This window comes from Phyllostomus hastatus, unplaced genomic scaffold (assembly GCF_019186645.2).
Source record: "Phyllostomus hastatus isolate PE091 unplaced genomic scaffold, TTU_PhHast_1.1 phas_scaffold_78, whole genome shotgun sequence".
NCBI classification, from domain to species: Eukaryota; Metazoa; Chordata; class Mammalia; order Chiroptera; family Phyllostomidae; genus Phyllostomus; species Phyllostomus hastatus.
The window spans coordinates 65,941,407-65,962,238 of NW_025334041.1; the positions used below are offsets into that span (position 1 = coordinate 65,941,407).

At 51.2% G+C, this 20,832-nt stretch overlaps 2 protein-coding genes across 4 annotated transcripts in view; both read left to right on the forward strand.

Annotated features, from left to right (window-relative positions):
• The first annotated feature begins 502 nt into the window (after window positions 1–502).
• CUNH2orf92 (chromosome unknown C2orf92 homolog) lies at window positions 503–3,552 on the forward strand. Its single transcript, XM_045827271.1, has 3 exons — window positions 503–608; window positions 1,932–2,082; window positions 3,429–3,552. The coding sequence occupies exons 1-3, from the start codon at window positions 503–505 to the stop codon at window positions 3,550–3,552; spliced, it is 381 nt and encodes a 126-aa protein (XP_045683227.1).
• Window positions 3,553–5,268: 1,716 nt separating this feature from the next.
• The window catches only part of LOC123811734 (tyrosine-protein kinase ZAP-70), a 29,596-nt gene continuing 14,032 nt past the window's right edge, over window positions 5,269–20,832 (forward strand). Inside the window, exons 1-2 of one of the 3 annotated variants that reach the window (XM_045828185.1) lie at window positions 5,379–5,397; window positions 11,288–11,392. The gene's annotated coding sequence lies outside the window, so the exon portion shown is untranslated. Of the gene's footprint in view, window positions 5,398–11,287; window positions 11,393–20,832 lie in introns of those variants that run through there. The other 2 variants (XM_045828184.1, XM_045828183.1) reach the window with 2 other exon arrangements.

Consider the following 20,832-nt stretch of genomic DNA (forward strand, 5'->3'; position numbering starts at 1 on the left):
TTTCGTACTGGTGGAGCCCTGGGCCAGCGAGGCCAGGGACTGGCTGGAAGCCTCTCCCCAGGCTCCTCCAGGTGTGGCCCTGGCCGGCAGCGTCAGTGCCTCGTTCTCAGGCCTCCTCAGACCTACTGAGTCAGACACTCTGGGATGGGGCCCAGTGATCTGCACAGATATTAAAAAATTATGAAAATTAAAAGCATTTTTTTCAATTACAGTTGACATGCAGTAATGATCTGTGCTTTGACAAGGCCTCCTGGTGGTTCTGATGGACCATTGAGTGTTTAAACCGCCACCTCAGTCCACGTGGAGGTCACCAAGGAGTTTGTCAGATCAAAAAATAAACAAAAACAAAACTTTGATGTACTTTTGGACTCTTCTCCAAAATCCTCCCTAACTTTTCACTTTGACTTGAGAGGAAGTTACTTACATCCTAAAACCAGAACTAACATGGACCAGTGGTGGTTTTTAGATGAATACATTTTGCCTTTTGTCTCTTGTAGGTCACATGTCAGAGGAGAAGAGAAATAAGGAGCCCTCTCTGTTCACCAGGGCTGTAAGCAAGCAGTTAACCTCTGTAGATAAAGAAACACTTAAAGAGGTAGTTAAGCCAGGTAATAATCTACGCAGCGTGAACCTGTCTGTTTGCCTTTTATGACACTTTAAGGGCTAGATGTCAACACACCTTTAAATCACCCACAAAAGTATACAACCTGCAGTTAAAATTATGAATAAAAGTAATTCCAGAAATTTGAGCCCCCTTTCAAAAAGATGCTCCCTTTACGTTTTTTTGTGTGTGTGTGTGTGCGGCCAGGGCCACTAACAACATGGGCACCATCTTGGGAGCCCTGCCAGGACTGGGACTGAGACTTTCTAAAAACAGGAAGGACTAGGTGCCAAATATGAACCTAATCCCTGGTCACCAATTTTGCATTGCCTGAGCCTGAGCCCATTCAGTGGGTAGGAACTTGCACGTCAAGACAACGTGCTAGTACCCAGACCAGTATACTCCCTCCATGTAGCCACCTGCTAACAAAACTATACCTGGTTGTCCCTTCCTAACTCTGAGATGTCCAATGCTAAATCATTCCAACAGAGCCCTTACAGTTCCCTGATGCTACTGTGTCCTGGTGTGGTGGAGATGCAAGCAGGAAGCTGAACAAGCCCAATTTTCCCTCCATAAGCCACAAAGGCCCTTGGCCAGCACCTCCTATCAGCATCACTAGGCTCCCAGCTTTCACACTAAGCTGTCTGATTCCTGTCATTGTACCTCTGTGCCTTATTTCCCTGAATCCTTTCTCTTTTTTGGTCATACTACAAATGGTGTTCCCAATGTCACCAGGGGTCTCCTTCTTTGAGGTCTAGCTAAGATTGCCTTGTACTCCCAAGCCCACACGTGCCATTCTCAAGATTTCTGCAAGTCCCCAGACTGCCAGAAGAGCTCAGGATCATCTCAGGATGGCATTTGCCTTATGTCACAACATTTCCCCAAACCCACACACTCGAAGCAGACTGTGCACATGTTAGAATTTCCTGAAGCTGAGAGAGGAGGAGCGGGAGGGCAGCAGGGAGGGGTTGCACTACTGTCCTGGGAAAAGCTGCAAAGAGTGTCTGACTCCATTGTTCTTAAAAGCATGGCAGTAGGACTTCGTTGCCTCCTCTAGTGCTGCCCCCTCTTCCCTCCACCTGAGCTCTCCTCTCTTCTCCTCACTTCCTATAAACTGTGGTTTGTGGAACCTTCTCTTTGGTTGCTTTGCTGCTTCCCAGCTCACACCCTGAGTATCTGCCTCCTCCACCAAAGAGCTTACAAAGGCGTTTTCCTAAACAAAGCTGGTTCCTTCCCCGTGAGGTGTTGAGGTTTTTGGAGCCAACAGTTGTCCCTGCGGATCTGTATGGGGTCGGCTCTCTGCTTACTCTGCCCATGTCTTCTCATTTAGATACTCAAAGCAGGACTTTGCCCTGCAGGGAGCTGCTGCACTTCCTCCAGAGGAACATCGTCATTGCTGTTGGCGCGGTGGCGGGAATCCTAGTGACCACAGTGGTGTTGCTGCTCATGCTAACCATGCACGCCAGGAGGAAACAGGCGTTGTGAGTGGCTGTCAGTTCCCACCTTCCTTCCAAGAACTCATGGGTGTTGGTGCCAGTGTTGCCCAGAGCTCCCTGTTCATCCTGGATTTAGGAGGAGGCAGGGGCTCTTAGGCTGGTGGCTCATCAGCGTCTCCTTGCAGGCTTTGTGAGAGTACAGATAACTCTACTGTAGGTTTTTAGGCATTGCCTTGGAGGCTCTGGTGCACAGCCAGGTTTTTGGATTCCCGACTTGGGCCATGCTGGCCCCTAAAGGCCACATAGGTTTGGCCACACCTGTGCCCATTGAGGGCTACTGAAAGAGGAGCTGATACAGCTCTGGCTGACAGACCAGAAAGTAGAAACATGGGTGTAGAAAGGACATTGTGCAGTAAGAGGGTGGGAGGGGTAAGGCTGGGGAGGAGAAGGCAGCATGCCTACAAGAACAGCAGCACTGGTTTCAGTGTATTGGTAAACTCCCCTTCCCAGAACCTTCCACAGACTGCCCAGTCTTCTCCATGATCCTGCAAATGAGGGCTAATACCTGATGCAACAGTGGCTACTGGGACTGGTCAGTGCCTGTTTGTATCAGTTGTGAAATACTTTGATTACCCCCCTGGATGAGAGGGTTCAGGCACAGTGGATCTAACCATGCACAGGGCACTAGAAAGCAAAGCCTTTACAAGATTATGCACGTGCAAAAACTGCACCTAGAAGTGGGGTGCCTTGTTCTGCACCCCTTGGGACACACATTCCTGATCACAGGAAGAGCAGCTCCCTGCAGGCCCCTCAAGTCCTGTCTGACACTAGGTTGGGTGCTCAGCTGGCCCTAGAGTGAGGCGCTGTGGTACAGAATGAGAGGTGAAGTGTCCATCCCCAGTCCTGCTCACTCTCTCACTCTGAACCTACAGTGTTTAAATTCCCCACCAGTATGGCATGGCTTTCCCTAAAGATGTCCTTCAAAATGCCAGGGCTCCTGGGCCTGGCAACCTGTGCAGGCCAGCAACCACCCCCTCACGGCCGGCGTCCTCCTCTGAGATAGCCACAGGGACCCTGAATGGGCGGGAGTTAGAGACAGAAGACTGAAAGCACTGGCAATAAGTGTGACCCATTTCACTGTTCCGATGTGGGCTCATCCATCAGATTCGCCCTTCCTTCCCATGCCTATTGGAGGTCTCAGAAGAAGAGGCGGAGAGTATGGCTACATGCCACAGGGACCCACCTAAGCTGTGGGGAGCCCAAGCTGGGAGGGAGCTGAGGGAGGAGCTTCCCAGAGGCAGAGGGAAGGGGAATCCTCACCCCTCAGCCAGTGCACAGCAGGAATTCCTGTAGGCACACTTGTGCAACGTGGTTTTTGTGTTTTGTTTCAGATATCCTCCGGCAAACATGACATATAACATTTTTATAATGAATGGAAAGGCCTGGTGGAACAAGTCTCAAGAAAAGAACTCCAAAAAATACTCAGGAAAGCAGAAACAGCTGAGCTGTGATTAGGTAGGGTTGGGCCAGCCCCCTGGACTTGGAGCCGAGGCGACGCACCTCCACGCACACCCCGGAGAGGCACCCGGGTCTGGCTGTGAGGTGTACTGCATGAACATTTACACTCTTGGCACCTTGGGTGGGCCAAGACAAAGTGTTCCACCACAGGGTGCTTGTGGTGGTGTGGCACCATGACTAGCACGGAGACTCAGGGCATTCGCATGAAGACAAAACTGACAAACACTGGGTTTCTTTAGTAAAGCATTGATTCATTGATTCAGTCATCCATCAAGCAGGTGTTAGCTGAACGGCAAATACCTAGACAATACAAAAATACATGAGGCAACCAAAGGTGCTGGAGTCAGGCATGGCCCTGGCAGGTTTCTGAGATGGCAGTGGGCTGGCTGAAGCTCTTGCGGGGCCAGCCAGGTCTCTGCGTTCCAAGGTTGGGGCCCTGCTGTTGGTATCGGGTGCTGCAGGGGCCAGGGACATTGTTGTGCTCAGGCAGCAGTAGCCCCCTAGAACACGGGAGGGCAGCAGGGTCAGCAGAGGGGTCAGGAGAGGGTCCTGAGGGCTGTCAGGGCAGCAGCTGGGGAGGACCTTCTCTGCCACCTATGTGTTGCAGTTGCCCCCAGCCCGTGCTCTGCCTTGACCCCAGGAAGGCATACACTCCTATAGCCCCAGGCAGGGGTCCAGAGGGGCAAGGGCTGGGGAGATCAGAGGTCAGAGGAGGGAGGTAGTGTGTAATGAAGGGGTGTGGCCTAAGCAAATGGTCCTGATCAAGGGGGTGGGAACTGGCCCAAGACACACTTGAGGAGCCCAAGGGCTGGGGGGTGGAGAGAGGGAGAGTTGGGTGGCTATGGAGCGAGGGAATCAGGTGGGGAGGCACAGGGGTGTAGTAAGGTGGAGGGTGAAGATAGGAAAGGAAGGGCGCTGGGATAATGGTGTTGGAGAGGGGCAGGGCTGGGGAAGAATGAAGTAGGAGGGTGGGGAAGAGGAAGGAAGATTTGGGTGCAAGGGAGGGAGAGTAGAAAGAACAATGGGGTGAGAAGAAAATGGAGGAAGAAGGGAATGGAGTGGTGGGGGGAAGAATTGGAAGGAGATGGGGTAGGAGCAATGGCAGGGGAGGGAAATACCTGGGGAGGCACTGGGTGAAGGCCGGAGGGGCAGGGAGAGGAGAGTGTTCTCCCCACTCAGCATCGGAACAGCTGTTATTTACTGAGCACTGGTCCCCACCCAGGTGAGCGTTTATTGGGCACCTTCCTGGGCTACACACACACCCTGGCAGCCAGTCCAGCTCGACCCACCTGGCCTCCTAGAGTGCTCTGCTGGATGTTGACCTGTATGGGCCTGACCTTGGCCTCTGTGATCTGACCCCTTCATTGATGAGGAATCTGAGGCCAGAGAGGGAAAGAGCAAATGCGTTGAGGGAGCAGCTGCCCACAGGTCTGGGTTCCTGTCCAGGGCAGGTGCCCCAAGAGGGAGAGGTGGTGACTGGAGCATGGCCAGTTCCACCTGACATCTGACTGACCCGGACCTTACAACTTCAGGCATTTCCCAGGCATGGCCCCTGGGAAGCTGGGCCCCACTGGACTCCTGCCCTCAGTTTCTCCGGGCCTTAGTTTGCTTGTCTTGGCAATGGGGGTAGGGATTGACCTCCTGTCAGGGCCATCAGGTGGCTCATTCAGCAGCAAACATAGGCCGAGCACTCGTTGTATGCCCCACACTGTCCTGGGCTGGGTGCTGCACACCACGGAGAGAGAGTGGGCAGGGCAGCCTTCCTGACGGCAGCTTGCTGGTGTCCTCCTCAGCTTGGGATGAAATGCGTCTGCCAGGGCTTGGGTATACAGCAGGCACACCGTAAGTACCAGAGTTTTCCATGGGCCCCTGACAGGTTGTACCCCTACCCTTACCCCCTCCTTATCCTGACCTCTTGGGACCCCCTGAGGGTCAGCCCACCCTCTGGTTGGCCCTACCTCAGGCTTCCACCTGAGGAACAAGTTGGGGTCCGCCACCTCTAGCCTCTGCCAGCAGTCTCCTGTTATCTGCAGGCCCATGGTAGCCTGCCTTGGGCTGTCTCCATTTCCCCCTTTCTCCATCAAAGAAGTGGCCCCTTTGCTTTCTCAATTTGCTTTCAACTAAGGGCTTCCACCTTCAGTTCAGTGGTTGGTCCAGTAGCCTGTCCTGGCTTGATGCAAGGGACTGCAGAGTCCAGGTCTGGGGAGGCTCTGGGTTCCCTTTGAGCCAGGAGATCCCAAGCTTTGCCACTTACTAGCTATGAAACCTCAAGCCTCAATTTCTATCCCTGTAAAATGGGGCTAGCCTCCTCTGTGGGGCTCTTGTGAGCATTAAGTGCACCTTAGCTCAGGCCACGCGTAGTGGTGCTTCCTGCCAATGGAACAATGAATCTTAGCTGTTAGGATTATCCTGTCAGACTTTGGCTTTTTGCCTGCCCAGCATTCTTTCCTCCTCCTTTCAGCCATTATCTCTGACTTCTCTGGGCTTCTCAGTGTGGTGTGGTGAGACAAGTCACCTGGTCCTAAGCCATTCCTCCACCCCATCCACTGGCTTCAGGGACTGGCTGGGGAATGGACCTGTGTCCATTCAGCCAAGCAGCTGTTTGGGGCTCTTGCTGGGAATGCTTAGAGAGGCTCTTGCTCCTAAGTGGGATTTAAAGCTCAGTCACTATCTTGGGTGACAAGGGGAAAAGCTGTTTGCGAATAAAGCCTGCCTCTGGGCTTTTCCTCCATCCTGCCATGTTCATTGAGCACTATTGTATACCAAGTAGCACTCTAGTTGCTGGGGATGCGGCTAGATACTCCCCACCTCACAGAGGCCACGGTCCTGCCCCAGGGCCTTTGTACTTGTTGTTCCCTCTGGTTGGAATGCTTTTCTCCTGATGTCTCCATTGCTCCTTCCTGTGCCTCCTTCTAGTCTTTATTCACAGGTTATCCCCTCAGTGAGGCCTCGCTCTGATCCCTCTGCTCCACCTCACATGCCCACACAGCTCCTCTCCCCTTTCCTGATTTATTTTACTTCTCAGCACTTGAAACTACCAGATAGACTCTACAGAATACTTGTGTACAGTGATCCCTCACCTATCTGGGGAGTTACATTCCAGAGACCCCCGAGATAGGTGAAAATCCTCAAAGTAGCGGCATTATATTTATTTTATTATTTATACATATTTTAAGACTTTATAAACCCTTCCCATACTCCTATAAACCTTTCCCACTCTCTTATAAACACTTCATATGCTCTTAAACATTTTCTACACTCTTAAACCTACGTAATTTTAACAACATATAAAATTCTATATGGGCACTCACCAGTGAGGTATACTACAACTTGAATATTGAAGATCATGAATTATGTAGCTGTGCAGTACTGATGGTGATGAAGGTGATGAAGATGAGATGAATGTACTACACAGCCAAGAAGAGCATTACAGCTCTTCTGAAGGCACTACTTCATCAGGTGCTTCATCGGGTGGTGCAGTGTCTTCACCCTGGGCCGTAACTTTTATTTCCACTAAAGGTGTAGGTATAACTGATCTCTTCGTCCGAGTGATGAACATAGTTATGGGGAGTTGCTGGTGCTGCTTTTTATCTGCAGAGGCAGCTTCTCCATGCAGAGGAATGCTCTTGAGTTCAAAGCATCTCTGAAATTTGTCAAACCAGCCCTTGCTGGCACTGAATGGGGTTGGTCTGGTGGGAGAAGCACTCAATGGGTCCTGCTTCTGTGTCGTCATCCTGGTCTTCATCCTCATCACCACCATGAACGTCTGTGCTTTCCGCAAAACTGTCATAAAGTTTCTTGGCCTTCGTCCAGATGGTGTTGGTATTCAGCGAGATATTCTTCTTCCTGCAGACATTTATCCACAGGGCTCATGCAGACTCCATCCTCACAATGGCCTTATTGCAGGAAGTGACCACCCTCTTTGCAGTCTTGTTAAAAGTCATTGTTGCCATAGACCTAATATTCTTCTCATCTTTATGTAGTGAACAGTAGATTCATTGATCCTGTAATGGCAGCCTACAACCACGTAGCTTTTGCCTTCTTTTAACATGTTGAGAAGTTCCACCTTTTCTTTGGTAAGCATATTCCTCTGGCGCTTGGGTTCACTGCCAGAAGCCTTAGAAGGCGCAGAACGTTTGGGTGGCATCGTAGGGCTTGAAATAAATTCAAACTTTTACGAAAATTTCACAAAAACACAACACAGAGCAGCACTACACACAATGACCTGACCTCGATGTGAAGTGGACAAGGACAGATGCTGAACGTATGGGCACAGTGTGGGAGAGCAAACAGACTGATGCTGCGGTCACTGAGCCAATCAGTGCCCAGGGTACAGAACACAGTGCCATGGCTGGTCGCTTTCCATTCCATCAGCCAATAGTGTGCTGTATACAATCTCATGTTGGCAAACTTGCGCAAGTGGTAGTTGGCATACTGCATTTCCATTGTATACAGTATGGTATTTCATCTGCTGATGAAATACATGCTCTATTTTATCTTGATTTAATATCCTTTTAATATGTTTGAATTAACATTTTTTAATATTTTTATATTTTTTTACATTTTTAGGCAAAAATAATTAAAATCATAAATATTATATAAATACCTATATATCGCAAAATCCCATGATACAGTGAAAACTCCGTGATACAGAGTTAGATATATTTAAAAAAAACCCCACCGTACAGTGAGGGATGACTGTATTTCGTTACATCTCTATCTCCCTCACTAGAAAGTTAGCCCCACAAGGGAAAGGATTTTTGTCTGTGTTGCTCACAGCAGATCTCTACTGCTTAGAATGGGGCCTCTGCCTAGAGGAGGGGTTCAGTATTGAGTAAGTAGGGGGCCTCAAGGGCTGTCTGAAGAGGTGACGCTGTCATTGCGGTTTGAATGTTTAAGGAGCCAGCATATGCTGACCCCCAGGGGAAGGCACAGCGCATGGCTGCTGTGGACAATGGGTTTTCTTCTGATTTAAACCAAGCTGGATTTAAAAATTAGCAGGGAGGGGAGGTGTCCCTTCAACCTTTAAGCTCCTGAGTTAAGAGTTAAGCTTAGACAGACACAGAACTTTAGAGTTGCCCCTGGAGGGCACCAGGGAGGTGTGTTGTCACCCGTGGACTGTAGTCACCAGCACACTGTGACAGGTGGGGAATCCAGAGATGACGGTGGTGGTGGTGCTGGTGGTGGCGGCGGCAGCAGCAATAGTGGGCTATTTGCTTTAAGGTCTGTTTTCATGTTCACAATGTCCCTATGAGGTAGGTGCTGTTTTCTAAGTGAGGGAGCCAAGACACAGAGAGGTCAAGTGACTTTCTCAAGGTCCCTGAGTTGTAAGTGGCAGCACCGGAAAAGGACAAGAGAAAAGTTACCACTGTCTGACCCCCAGAGGAAAGGCAGGTGAGCTGCATGGCTGAAGACACCCAGGTGGGAAGGCATTGAGGGGGGTGCTTTGGGGAGTCACTGGGCTGGGATGTGAGCCCTCTTGCCACAGCCCAGCTCCTGCAGGTTTCCAGGGCAGTGACCTGGTGTCCTTTCAAATCTGGAACCAAATATGGCCGGCACAAACGTAGGTGAAACTGACACAAACCCCAACCCTGCTCCGACTGAGGCTTGGAAGGCTTCCTGGAGGAAGCCACATTTAATCAAAGATCTGGAGTAGAATGAGTCAGGTGGTAGAAGAGGTGGGGGAAGAGAGTTCAGGCTGGGACAGCATGGGCAGAGGCCTGGGGGTGTAAAAGCAAGTGACCAGTTTCTTCCAAGTCTCTTTGCCTGTCTGGAGTGAATATTTACTCAGACCTGCCCTTGGTAAATGCACCACAACTTTCCCAACCCACATTTCCATCCATTTGCTCTATACCCTGAACATTCAGAAGACATATCCACCTATTTCCTTGACTGTGGCAAAGCAAGCAGCCTTATCTGCAGGCCCATCTCAGAACTGTCTGGGGCCATGTTGTTTCAGGAGGTGGCGTCTGGGACTGGAAGGGCTAGAAGGCTGCTGAGCCAGTGCCTCCCAGAGGCTGCGAGCCCTTCTCAGGCCCTAGGACCTGACTGGAAGCTCTAAACCTGCTGCCCCTCAAGTATCCCACCACATGTAGTCTGCTGCCCTTCCAGGTCTCTGGGAAGCCTGCTCACAGAGACCTATTTTGCAGCGAAGGTTTCCTCCTCCGTCCACCCAAGGTGGGCTGTGGCCACCCGACATCTGTTAACTAACCTCTCAGGGTTTCACTTACCTTATCTGGGAAATGGATTAAATTGCAAACTTCTTACAGCACTGTCTGGTTCGTCATAAGTGCTCAGTGAGCACTACTGTACTGCCGTTGAGGACTAGGTGTTTCTGATGCTGCGATTTCTGCCCTGGCGGCCTGCTGGGTGTTCTTTCATTACCCTGGGAAGGAGGGTCCAGTATGGAAACAAAGTTTTTTCCTGCACTTTGAGTTTCATGGTATCTGTGGGGAAAGAGAAGACTTTTAATAAAACAGTTTTGTGGGTTTATTTGAAAATCTATGTAGGAGAAAAGTGCCCCAGCCTGAAGCCCAGAAAAAAGATTTCCTGAATGAGGAGAGGGTGGTTTGGTGAGCTGGGGGAGAGCAGGGTGAGAGAGAGGATCCACCCGAAAGGAGAGCTGGGGCACTGCATGGAGGGAACGCCATGCAGGCTGGGGAGCTAACCCCATCTACTCGGCATGGGAGGACCCAGAAGATTCTTGGGGTCTCAGCAGTCGGCCTAGGACAGCCCCTGTGGGTCTGAGAGGGAAGGAAGCAGGAATGAGAGAGTCCCCGAAGGCCTCGGGGCCCTGGGCGCAGCGGAAGCCAAGCCCAGGAGCCAGCTGAGCAGCAGAGACGCTCTGCAGGCTGCTGAGGGAGCAGATGTGAGGTGTGGCCACCTGGTCAGAGTGTGGGCAGTCCATCATGGGGGTGCACAAGTGTGAGGGGAGGTAGGAAGTGGTGGTAGCCAGAATAGGAGGCAGTGAGTGATCAGCCATGCGCAGTGTGAGGGGAAGGTCTGAGGTGGGGCTGCACTGGGACTGGGGGCACTGGGGACACCCTGTCTCAGTGTCTTGATATGACCGACATGACCGATCCCTTTCAGAGCCCTTCCCTGACACTCCCCAGGCAGCGGGAGGCTCCTCTGGGATCACACAGTGCTCAGGCTCCTGCCATCCCAGTTCTGTCTCCCTGGTGGCTTAGCCGTCTCCCCTTCCAGCCTGTGAGCACTTTGAGAGCAGAGACAGAGCTGTCGTTGCTGTCCTGAAGCCTGTGTGATACCTGCCACACATGCTGTGCTTGGAACCTTTGAGATACGGACCTACTTAGTAGGTGTCTCCTCTCTCTCTTTAACCTGCCAGTGGAATAAACAAATCACTCTTATGGGCAGCTCGGCCAGGAGCAGGCCTGGGTCCATGCCCCCTTGGGAGGGGAAAGGGGAGCATTCTAGTTTCCAGTGAGTCCTGGGGATCCCCCACCCACTGTCCCACCCACAATTCCGGGACTACAGTCCCCCTCCTTGCTCTCCCCAGGTTTGGGGTGCTGTTGGAATCATTATTTTTGCATAACCTCTGCCGGCAGCTAGCCTCAGTCCCTGCCCCCTGCCACTGCTGGGGTAGGCAGTGGTGGCCCCGGAAATGCCCTCTGCCCTCCCACAAGCACGTGGCCTACAATTTTCCTTGAACACAGCATTTTGTGACTTACATGTAAGCTTCAAACACAGCCCCCTTTCCTGTCTTTGCATCAAGGAAATAGGTTGAGTTTCAGAGAAACCCGCTGCAAAGAGAGCACGAGGCCTTCCGGCCCAGATTCCTGCCTTGCTTGGGTCTGTGCTACTGCTGCTACGAGTCCAGGTGAGTGGCCGCCCTTCAGCCTTCTGCCTCTGCTGGGCCAGCACAGCCACCCCAGGGGGCTCTGGGGTAGCTAGCAGAAGGGGAATAAAATTCCCCTTCAATGAGAGACCCTGGTGAGGTGGGACCTCTTTACACCTTGCCTGGGCATGTTGGGGTGATTAGCCAGCAGCAGCCTCAAGCTGGGGGCTTGGGCTGTAGAGAAACCCAAGTTGGTTTCTTGGGCCCCAATTCTTCATCTAGAACCCACTGTCCATCAGCACTAGGGACCGGAGACATTGCAGGTAAGTCGTCCCAGATGGAGCAGTAACTGGCCACTGTCTCCAGGGGTGGCCTGGGTCTGGAGAAGAGGGGCAGAGTCAGGACGCCACTTGGAAGAACCAGGAGGGCTGTCGGACTGGGATGGTGGTGTTGAGCCGGAGGAGAAAGCAGACATGGCTTGTGGCTACCCTGAGGAAAGCAGCTCTCCTTCCAGAGGCTCAGCCAAGTGGCAGCGTCCTGGGGTCACGGAGATACTTGTTCAGTCCATGGCCTCCTGCTGGGTCCATCAGGGTAGCATCCTTGGTTCTAGGAAGCAGAGAAACCTCCAGAGAAAGCTCTGGTCCCAGGCCCCATGAATATGAGGGTGGCTCAACAGGGCTGTGAACTTGCACAACAAAACGCTGATGAGTCCCATCCTTCTAGCCACTGTGGGGCAGCTTGGGTTAAAGTGGGACCCAGAGAGACGGGTCCCAGAAGGAGCAAACTGCTTGAATCCTGCTTGGTCACTGTGTGTCCTAGGCAAGTTGATTGGCCGTCCCGAGCCTCATTTTGCACGTCCATTACATGCAGATGTAAGTGTTGGCATCGAGTAGGTGCTTGGCTCCTGACCCTTGGGTGAGAGTATGGGAAAAGAAGGGTCTTGGCAAGAAGAAACAGGGGTTCATGTAGTGAACAACTCAAGACAATCTTCACTGTTCTTGTTTCAGCCAGGGAAGCAGGCACACAGTACAGGCTTAATAAAGCTTTGCTGAGAGATTAGGATCAGGGACTCCTGGGTGCCTGCTAAAGCTCTTCTCCTGCCAGCACAGGGCTTCTTTTCCCTTTTCTCCCCTCCCTCCAGACTCGTGCCTGCAGCCTAGGCAGGCACACCAGACAGGCAGGCAGGCAGGCGGGGGTTAAGTGGGCACTCTGGAGCTAGGAGGCCTAGATTCAAGTCCTGGCTCTGTCACCTACCATGTGTGCTGTGTGACCTCGGGCAAGACACTCCACCTCTGTATGCTTCCAGTCCCAAATTCACAAATCCTTCACTCACAGGATTCTTGCAAGGATTAGGTGAGTGAATACGTTTAGGGCGCTTGGCACATAGTAGGTGCTATATAGACATATTGCTCTAGTTGACCCTTGAACAACATGGGGGTTAAGGGTGTTGACCCTCTGCACAGTCAAAAATCCATGTACAACTTTTGACCCTGCAGGCATCCCTCTGCATCCACCAGGGATTGGTTCCAGGGCCCCTGGGGAGGCTCACATCCCTTATGTAAGATGGCACGGGACAGTGCATACAGTCAGCCCTGCACATCTGCAGATTCCCAACCGTGAATCAAAATGACTGTTTGCCATTGCAGTTGGTTGAATCCATGGATGCAAAACCTGGAGATATGGAGGTCCTGCTGTATCACTATTGAAAAAAATCCATGTGTAAGTGGACCCACACACAGTTCAAACTGGTGCTGTTCCAGTGCCAGCTGTAATTTTAGCGATCATTACTAGCTCTGGGTGGTCTCAGGCTCTGGACTTTGTAGCTCCTGCACTTTCCTGGGGCTACAACATGCTGGCCACTCCCTCCCCACCCACAGCATAGGATTAAGGCAGTGGTTCTCAACTGGAACCAATTTTGCTTCCTCCCTCCCCCCGTGATCCCCTCACCCTGGGGACATTCTGTAACGTCTGGAGACATTTTTCATCCTGACCCGGGTGAGGGTGCGGGGGTTATAGGCATGTGGTACACATAGGCCAGGAATGCTGCTGAATGCTCTACAGGGCCCAGGATAGCACCATGCTGGCCCCACAGCTCTACCAGTCTCCATTCCCCTGACTCATCTTACTTTTCCCATCCACAAAGCCTTTTCCCATCTTCCCCTTGCATAGCTTGACACTCAGAGAGGGAAAGCTCCTTGCGGAGGTCACACAGCCCTCAAAATCCAGGCAGCAGAGGTTGGGGTGAGGGGAACTGCTCTCAGGGTGTTGCTCAGTCACTTAACAGACACTTAGAGAGTCTGCTGGATGTGAGGACATGCCCCTGGCCCCCCAGGAATCCGGGCCCTGACAGTCAAATGTGGCTCAAGGCGCAGCCACCCTGGGCCTTGGGTCAGCCCAAGGTCTGTGGGGATGCGGGAATCCCTGAGCACCCAGCTTGGAGCCAAGGGTCCTGCCATCCCACTGAACCATTCATCGGAGAGCAGTTCGTGCTGGCTGCGGGCGAGAAAAGCCCGGTTCAGGCCCAGCTGCCATTGTGGGCTGCACGGTTCTGAACCCGATACTGGCCCCTCTGAGTCTCTGTTTCTTTAGCTGAGGGATGGGAATAGCAGTTCCCAGTGAATAGATTTAAGGTGAGGACTGGATGAAATGGGTAATGCTTATAGAGTTGCGGTAAGGTCCCTGGCACAGAGGCTGTCGTTGCCTGTGTGACAAACATTTATTGGGAGGAAGCAGGGGCTACAGTAGAAAAACAAGACAGCTGTATTCTGCTCTGCCTTGGGAGCTCAGCCTGGTCAGGGATGGAGGAGCAGACAGACAGGGCTCTCACGAGCCATCAGGGCTGCGATGTGGGAGGATGGTCCTGGGCTGGGGGGCGTGGGGGGGGTGGGGGGGGTGGGGGGGGAGGAGGTGCCTGACTCAGCCCTGGGAGGAACACTTCTGGGAAGAGGGGACGACTGAGGGGCCCTGCAGCATCTGTCTGGCAGGAGCATGCTGTGGGCGCCGTCCCGGCAGAGAAAACAGCCTGTGCATAGGCTCCTTTGGTGGTTCCTCCCCTCTCCTGCCACTGCTGGTGGAGGAAGCCTCTAGGTCCACCCTTCCTCCTCTGCCCCAAGGAACCCCCCCACTCCCCGCCCCTGGCCCCTCATCCTCTCCAGGCTGCCAGGTTCCCCGGACCCACAGAGGTGTCCCCACCCATCACCATGGCTGCATACCTCTTCAGGTACCCTGTATTGGGTGGCCTCTGCACACCACAAGTATTTGTTGGGCATATACTATGCACCTTGCTGGTGTAGGACAGGAACAAGAAAAGGTGTCCACCTTCACAGTGCTTACTTTCCATCATATAATAAGATATGTCATAACATATGCGGACATGTCAAAGGTCCTATGTCAACACGTTGATACATCTATCCTGTTTTCAGGGATGACAAACAATAAAGCTGGGTCGGGGAGAGAGAGAAGACAGGGCCATTTTAGAGAGAGAGTTCAGGGAAGGTCTCTTGGAGAAGGGAGTGGTATTTACGCAGAGAGAGACCCGAGGGAAGTGAGGCAGAGGGGACAGGCAGCGCCAGGGCCCTGCGACTGAGCCATGACTGATCTCTTCCAAGTGACCCGAACGAGTACCATAAAGAGGCCTGTGTGGCTAGTGGGGAAAGACTGAGTACAAGCAGGTGATGGGGCTGATTGTGTAAAGCCTGGGAGATCACCACGAGGGTCTGGGCTTTAAGCCTGAGTGAGCTGAAGGCCCTGGCAGGCGGTAAGTATTGGTAGAAAAGGACAGACAGCATGAGGGCAGGGTGTGCCCCGTGCTTGGCGCGCAGTGAGCCTTCTCTCAGGGAACCCCTCAGTCCCTTGGCATTGGCACTGTTGCTGGCCTCGTTTTCCAGGTGGGGTCTGGTGAGCTTAGCTCACTGCTCAAGACCATGCCTGTTACTATGCAGTAGATTCATAATTTCTTGATTAAAATCTGATGCCCTTGTGTCAGAAAAAGATATGAAGGAGCCTCTTGCCATCTGTGGCACCATGCTAATTGTTGTCCTTGTGACTTATAATGTAAACAAGGTGGTATTTTGTTGCCTGACAAATGCCTGTGCCGCTTCTGTTGGTCGGCCCCACCACGGGCCCCACTATGGCCTGTGGACAAAGGAGCAGGAAAAGAGGCTTCAGGGGGCACCTGGGGTCTTGGGCAGAGGACTGGAGAGTCAGTGAGAGGACGTGAGGAGCTGGGCCCTCATTTCATCTGTGCTTGGGTGGGGATGCGTCCCGTGTCTGGCTGGGGGTGGCACTCGGAGCTTATGGGGTTTGCTGGGGCCACTTCCACCCCTTCTGGCAGGTCCAGTTGGACCGATTGCCTCTGCAGCCTGTCTCCCCTCTGAGCTCTCATCATGGGCATTTAATCGGGGCTTTCGATGCTCAGAATAGGTGGTGTGGAACAGGAGATCTTGACGGCCCTGCTACGTAGCTGTGGGATTAAACAAAGCTGAAAAGGTCCTTCCCTCCAGGTCTCCTCTGAGCCTTTATTGTTTATTTGTTCATTTTTTTTGATTTTTTAGATTCCACATATCAGTGATATCATACAGTATTTGCCTGGCTGTGTCTGACATATTTCACTTAGCAAAATGCTCTCAAAGACCATGTGTGTTGTTGCAAATGGCAAGGTTCATTCCTCTTTATGACTAATATTCCACTGTGGTATATACATACCACAGCTTCTTTATCCATTTATCATCCATCAGTGGACACCCAGGTTGCTTGGGTGTTGTAAACAATCTTGGCTATTGTAAATCATGCTGCAATAAATTAGGGGTGCATATATCTTTTCAAATTAGTGTTTTTGTTTTCTTCAAATAAATACCCAGAAGTGTAATTGCTGGGTCATGCGATAGTTCTCTTTTTAATTTTTAAAGGCATCTCCATTCTGTTTTCCATAGTGGCTGCATGAGAGCCTTTACTATTCTAATATGCTTTTCAAAATGTGTTTGGCCACTTGACCCACTGTTTTTCCTTTGCAGTATGTTTAGGGTGTCAGATCTCTCTGGAACAGATATAATTTAACCCGGCCCTTGCCTCATGAGGATGCTTGAATGGTGGAACTCCCAGCAGATATGTCTGGCCAAGGACCAAAGGTTCCCTCCTCCTCGTCTCCTGGCCTGGGCTGTGAGAGCAAGGCAGGAGTTCCAGGGCATCTTGGCAGACTTGCATACTCCAGGAAGGCAAAGTTAGGGTCACCGGACTCACAGGAGCACACTTGGTCAAGGGGAGGCCGGCTGGGGCCAGCCCCGCAGGACTAGGGAAGGGGAGCCTCGCGGTGGGTGCACCTCCTGAGGAAGTCACGGTGTGTGCAGGGACACTACTCAGGACAGAAGCCTCTCATCCTCCTGCCTGTGGCTGTACAGGAGGCTGCAGGCTGGACAAGGCCCTCTGAAAGCTGTTGTCGTTTTTGGCAGTGAGATGGGGAAATTGGGCTAAAACTGAGAATGCACAGGGAACGCTCCTGTCTCAGGGACACCTTGGCCCCCAGTCCAAGGTAGCCAGCCATGGTTCACAGCCCTGGACTGAACCCCAGGGGTCAGCCTCTCCCCATCCCCCACTTCTGCAGGAACCTGCCTTTGGCTACCCAGGCTGCACCTGTGGCTACTGTGCTTAGGGGAGGAGCTTCTCAAACTGTGTTGCCAACAGTTTCCTACCACAGCTTCCTGCCCAGAGACAAGATTCTCTACCCCCACCCCTCCCTACGGTTCCTGGACAGGCCCCCATCTTGCTGCCTTGTCCTGTGCCCTTCTACTCTGTGCGGAGCAGTACTGTGAATCTGTGGGGCAGAGCTGCCTGGATTGGGAAAGTGGAGAGGAGTGGGAAGGGCGTACTTGTGGAGGCCACTGCGTGGACAAAATATGCAAGTGAACATGAGGGGAGGCTAATAGCACAGACCTGCTGCAGCAGGGGGTGGGCTGAAGAGTTTAGCTAGAGTCAATGAAGTAGGCAGAAGGGAGCTGTAGTGGGCCCTTGAGCAAGGGAAGCCTTGGGGAGGAATTGCCTAGAAGCTCAGCTCATGTGGGAAACAGCCAACCACAGGCACCATGTGAGTTACATGTGGATCTCAGGTTTTATTAATAGAAACAGGGGTAGAGATCAAAGGAGGTGACGGCAGCACACACCAACCTCAGGAAGAGAGATCTGGACTAGGCAGGTGGGTGTGGCAGCATGTTTAGCCACAGACAGGATGGCCCAAGTAAGAGGACCAGGTCTGGGGAAGGGGGAGAGAGCAGAACCATAAGACAGGGAGGAAGTGAGCCAGGGGTCCAAGACGTTCAAGCAGGAGGGGAGTCGCTAGTGTCCATCACTCAGGGGATCCAGGGTCCAGGAGGCACTGAGTGCTTGCCTAGTGCCCTGCCCTCCAGGGGGAGAGAGCAGTGTTCCCCCTGAGCCTGGAGATCAGCATGCGGGCAGGACAGACTCTGAGGCTGGGCGAGGGGGCAGGAGTCTAGCAGGGGAGCTGGAACGAAGACAGCCCTCTGTTTCCTGTTTCAGTCCCTGTTCTCAGTGCCTGGCACGCTACACCTTCCAGCTCCTTTATCCCCCTTCAATTAAAAAAATTAAGTTATAATTTACATACTGTAAAATTCACTCATTCTAATTAAAAATTCTGTGAGATTTGACAAATGCATAGAGCTGAGAAACTGCCATCTCAGTCACGAAATTCCCTCGTGCCTCTTCGTAGGCAACCCTCCCTGGCCCCAGCCTCTGGCAGCCACTGATGTGTTCTCTGTTGACAGTTTTTTTCCCCCTGAAGTTTATTTTTTCCCATTACTATTTAGTCCCCTTATATCTCCCTCCCCCCCGCCCCCGCAACCATGGACAACCACACTGTTGTCCATGTCCATGAGTCCTTTTCCTTTTTTGCTCAATCCCTCCACCCCTAAACTCTGCCCACGCCCCTTAGCTGTCATCCTGTTCTCCATCTAGGAGTCTGTCTCTATTTTGCTTGTCAGTTCAGTTTGTTCATTAGATTCCCCATATGACTGAAATCATATGGTATTTGTCTTTCTCTGACTGCCTTATTGCACTTAGCATAATGTTCTCCAGGTCCATCCATACTGTCGCAAAGGGTACAATTTTCTTTTTTACAGCCAAGTAGTATTCCACTGTGTAAATGTCCCATAGTTGTTTATCCACTCATCTATTGACATACACCGGGCTGCTTCCAAATCTTGGCTATTGTAAATAACACTGCAATGAATGTAGGAGTGCTTCTGTTCTTTCGAGATACCATCTTGAGTGGAATCAGACAGTTGTAGTTTTTGAACCTGGCTTCTTCACTCAGTGTGATACCTTTGAGGTTCATCCATGTCGCTGGGTATATGAGCATTTCATTCCATTTGAGTGATTGCTGAGCAGTGTCCCAGTGGAGGTTGCACCCCAATTTACCTATTGATTTGCTGAGAAACATCTGAGTTGTTTCTGATTTTGGCAATTATGAATAGAGCTGCTGTAACATTCCTGTGTCGGTTTTTGTGTGAATGCACGTTTCTGTTTCTCTAGGTGAATGCTAGCTCTCCTGACTCCACTTAAACCCTCTTATAGAATGGTGACCTATGTCTACAGGTGGGGGCACAGATGCAGTCCCTGATTAATCACCTGCCAGTAATCAGTAACCGTTGGGACAGCCAGGAAGCCCCTCAAGCCTGGCTCTCCCAAACCCTGTGTCAGAAGCAGTCTGGTTAGAATGCAAATTTTGGCCCCTTCTCCGGTTGCCCCGACCCAGACCTCTCTCTGAAATGATTCCCATTTCAGCACAGCAGGCCCTCAGATAACGCTGTTTTGTGTTCATGTTGTTTCATTCTGATGTTGATGGGGGAAAAAATTCGATTCTTAGCTGGGCTGCTCTCTGTGTGGAGGTCGTGCCTTCTCCCCACGGCTGTGTGCGTCTTCTCCAGGGACTCTGGTTTCCTTCCCCACCCCAGAGGTGAGCACGTGAAAGGAGTCAGCGTCTACATGGTCCCAGTCCGAGTGGGCGGGTGTGTGTGAGTGACACTCAGACGGGCTCCGAGCACCATGGCCCAGACCTGGAAACAGCGAGTTGAAACAGAACTCTCTTATGCTTGTTTTTATTCATCTCTCTTAAGTGTATGTCTAGCTCACATTTATTTCAATGTTTTAGTATCAGAAGAGCTTTGAGTCATTATTTAGAAGTTTGGTGGTATTTTTTGTGACCAGACATATGTCATATGAAGTTGTTTGTATCAATGAGCCTACAGTAAAATTGGGTCCTTATACATTGTTTAACTCAAAGTCACAGTTTCCAAGAACCTTTGGATAATGTGAAGTGAGGACTTACTGTATCTTCCTCTCAGATCCAATACCCATCCTTACATATCCCCGGACCCCCAGGGGAAAGGCAGCCTTTCTTAACCCATGGAAGCTTTCTCTGTGCCCCTTGCATACATTTGCATAACTGAGAAAGACACCGAAGGACCTTTTCTCAAACACAACCTGGGTGGCCTTGCTGGGTCCACCTTAGTAGAGAAATGGCTGGAAACTGCAATGGAGAGAGAATTTTCAGCATTATATTAAAACTAATAAATAGACAGAAAAATGGGAAGAATTGGTTGTTTACCCATGAGCCACCCCCTAGGTCTTACAATTAACATTTTGCTGTTTTCACTTTATCGCATACAGTCAATACCCATTATTACTGGATTCTGGATTTGTGAACAAGCATGTCACTAAAATTTGTTTGTAAACCCAAACTAGTACTTGAGTCTCCTTCACGGTCATCCGAGAACACAGGCAGAGCAGGAAAAAACTTGAGTCGACTGACGTGCACATTCCTGCTCAGGTGGAACAAGCTGATACTCTGCCTTCTTGTTTTAGCTTCCGTACTGGAAGCTAGTATCCTTCTTACAGTCCACTTGGTGCCACACTTTTGTGCTGCTTGTTGGTGATTTCACTGTTTGACTGGCCCTCAAATGCAGTGCTGAAGTGTTTGTCTAGTGTTCCTAAGTACAAGAAGGACACTTCTGTGGTGCCTTGTGAGCAAAGTACGTGTTAGATAAGCTTATAGCACCGCCGGCTGAGAGCTCCACATTAATGAATCGACATACAAGGTGTCTTTGAACAGAAGTACACACACAACAAGGTTAGGTACTGATTGGTTAATAAAAATGTGACCAGAAGCTCAAAGGAGGAACCTAACCTGGACTTCCTCTAGGAGCCATGGCTCAGTATTTGCTCATTTCGTGTTTGCATGGACTCGCCAGGAGGACCGTGAACCAGGATGACAGGAAGACTTGACTGTGCCTCTCTATCAATCCACTCACCCAGCAGTCAGTGTTATCCTCATGTGCCTTTCGAAGCACGTTACAGTCATCAGTCCCCACCTAAACATTTCTGCACACAGGTCATTAACTAGGGTTTAATATTTTATGGTTCTTTTTCATAGAGGGATCCAAATACAATAAAATGAGCAAATCTTAAGTGCACAT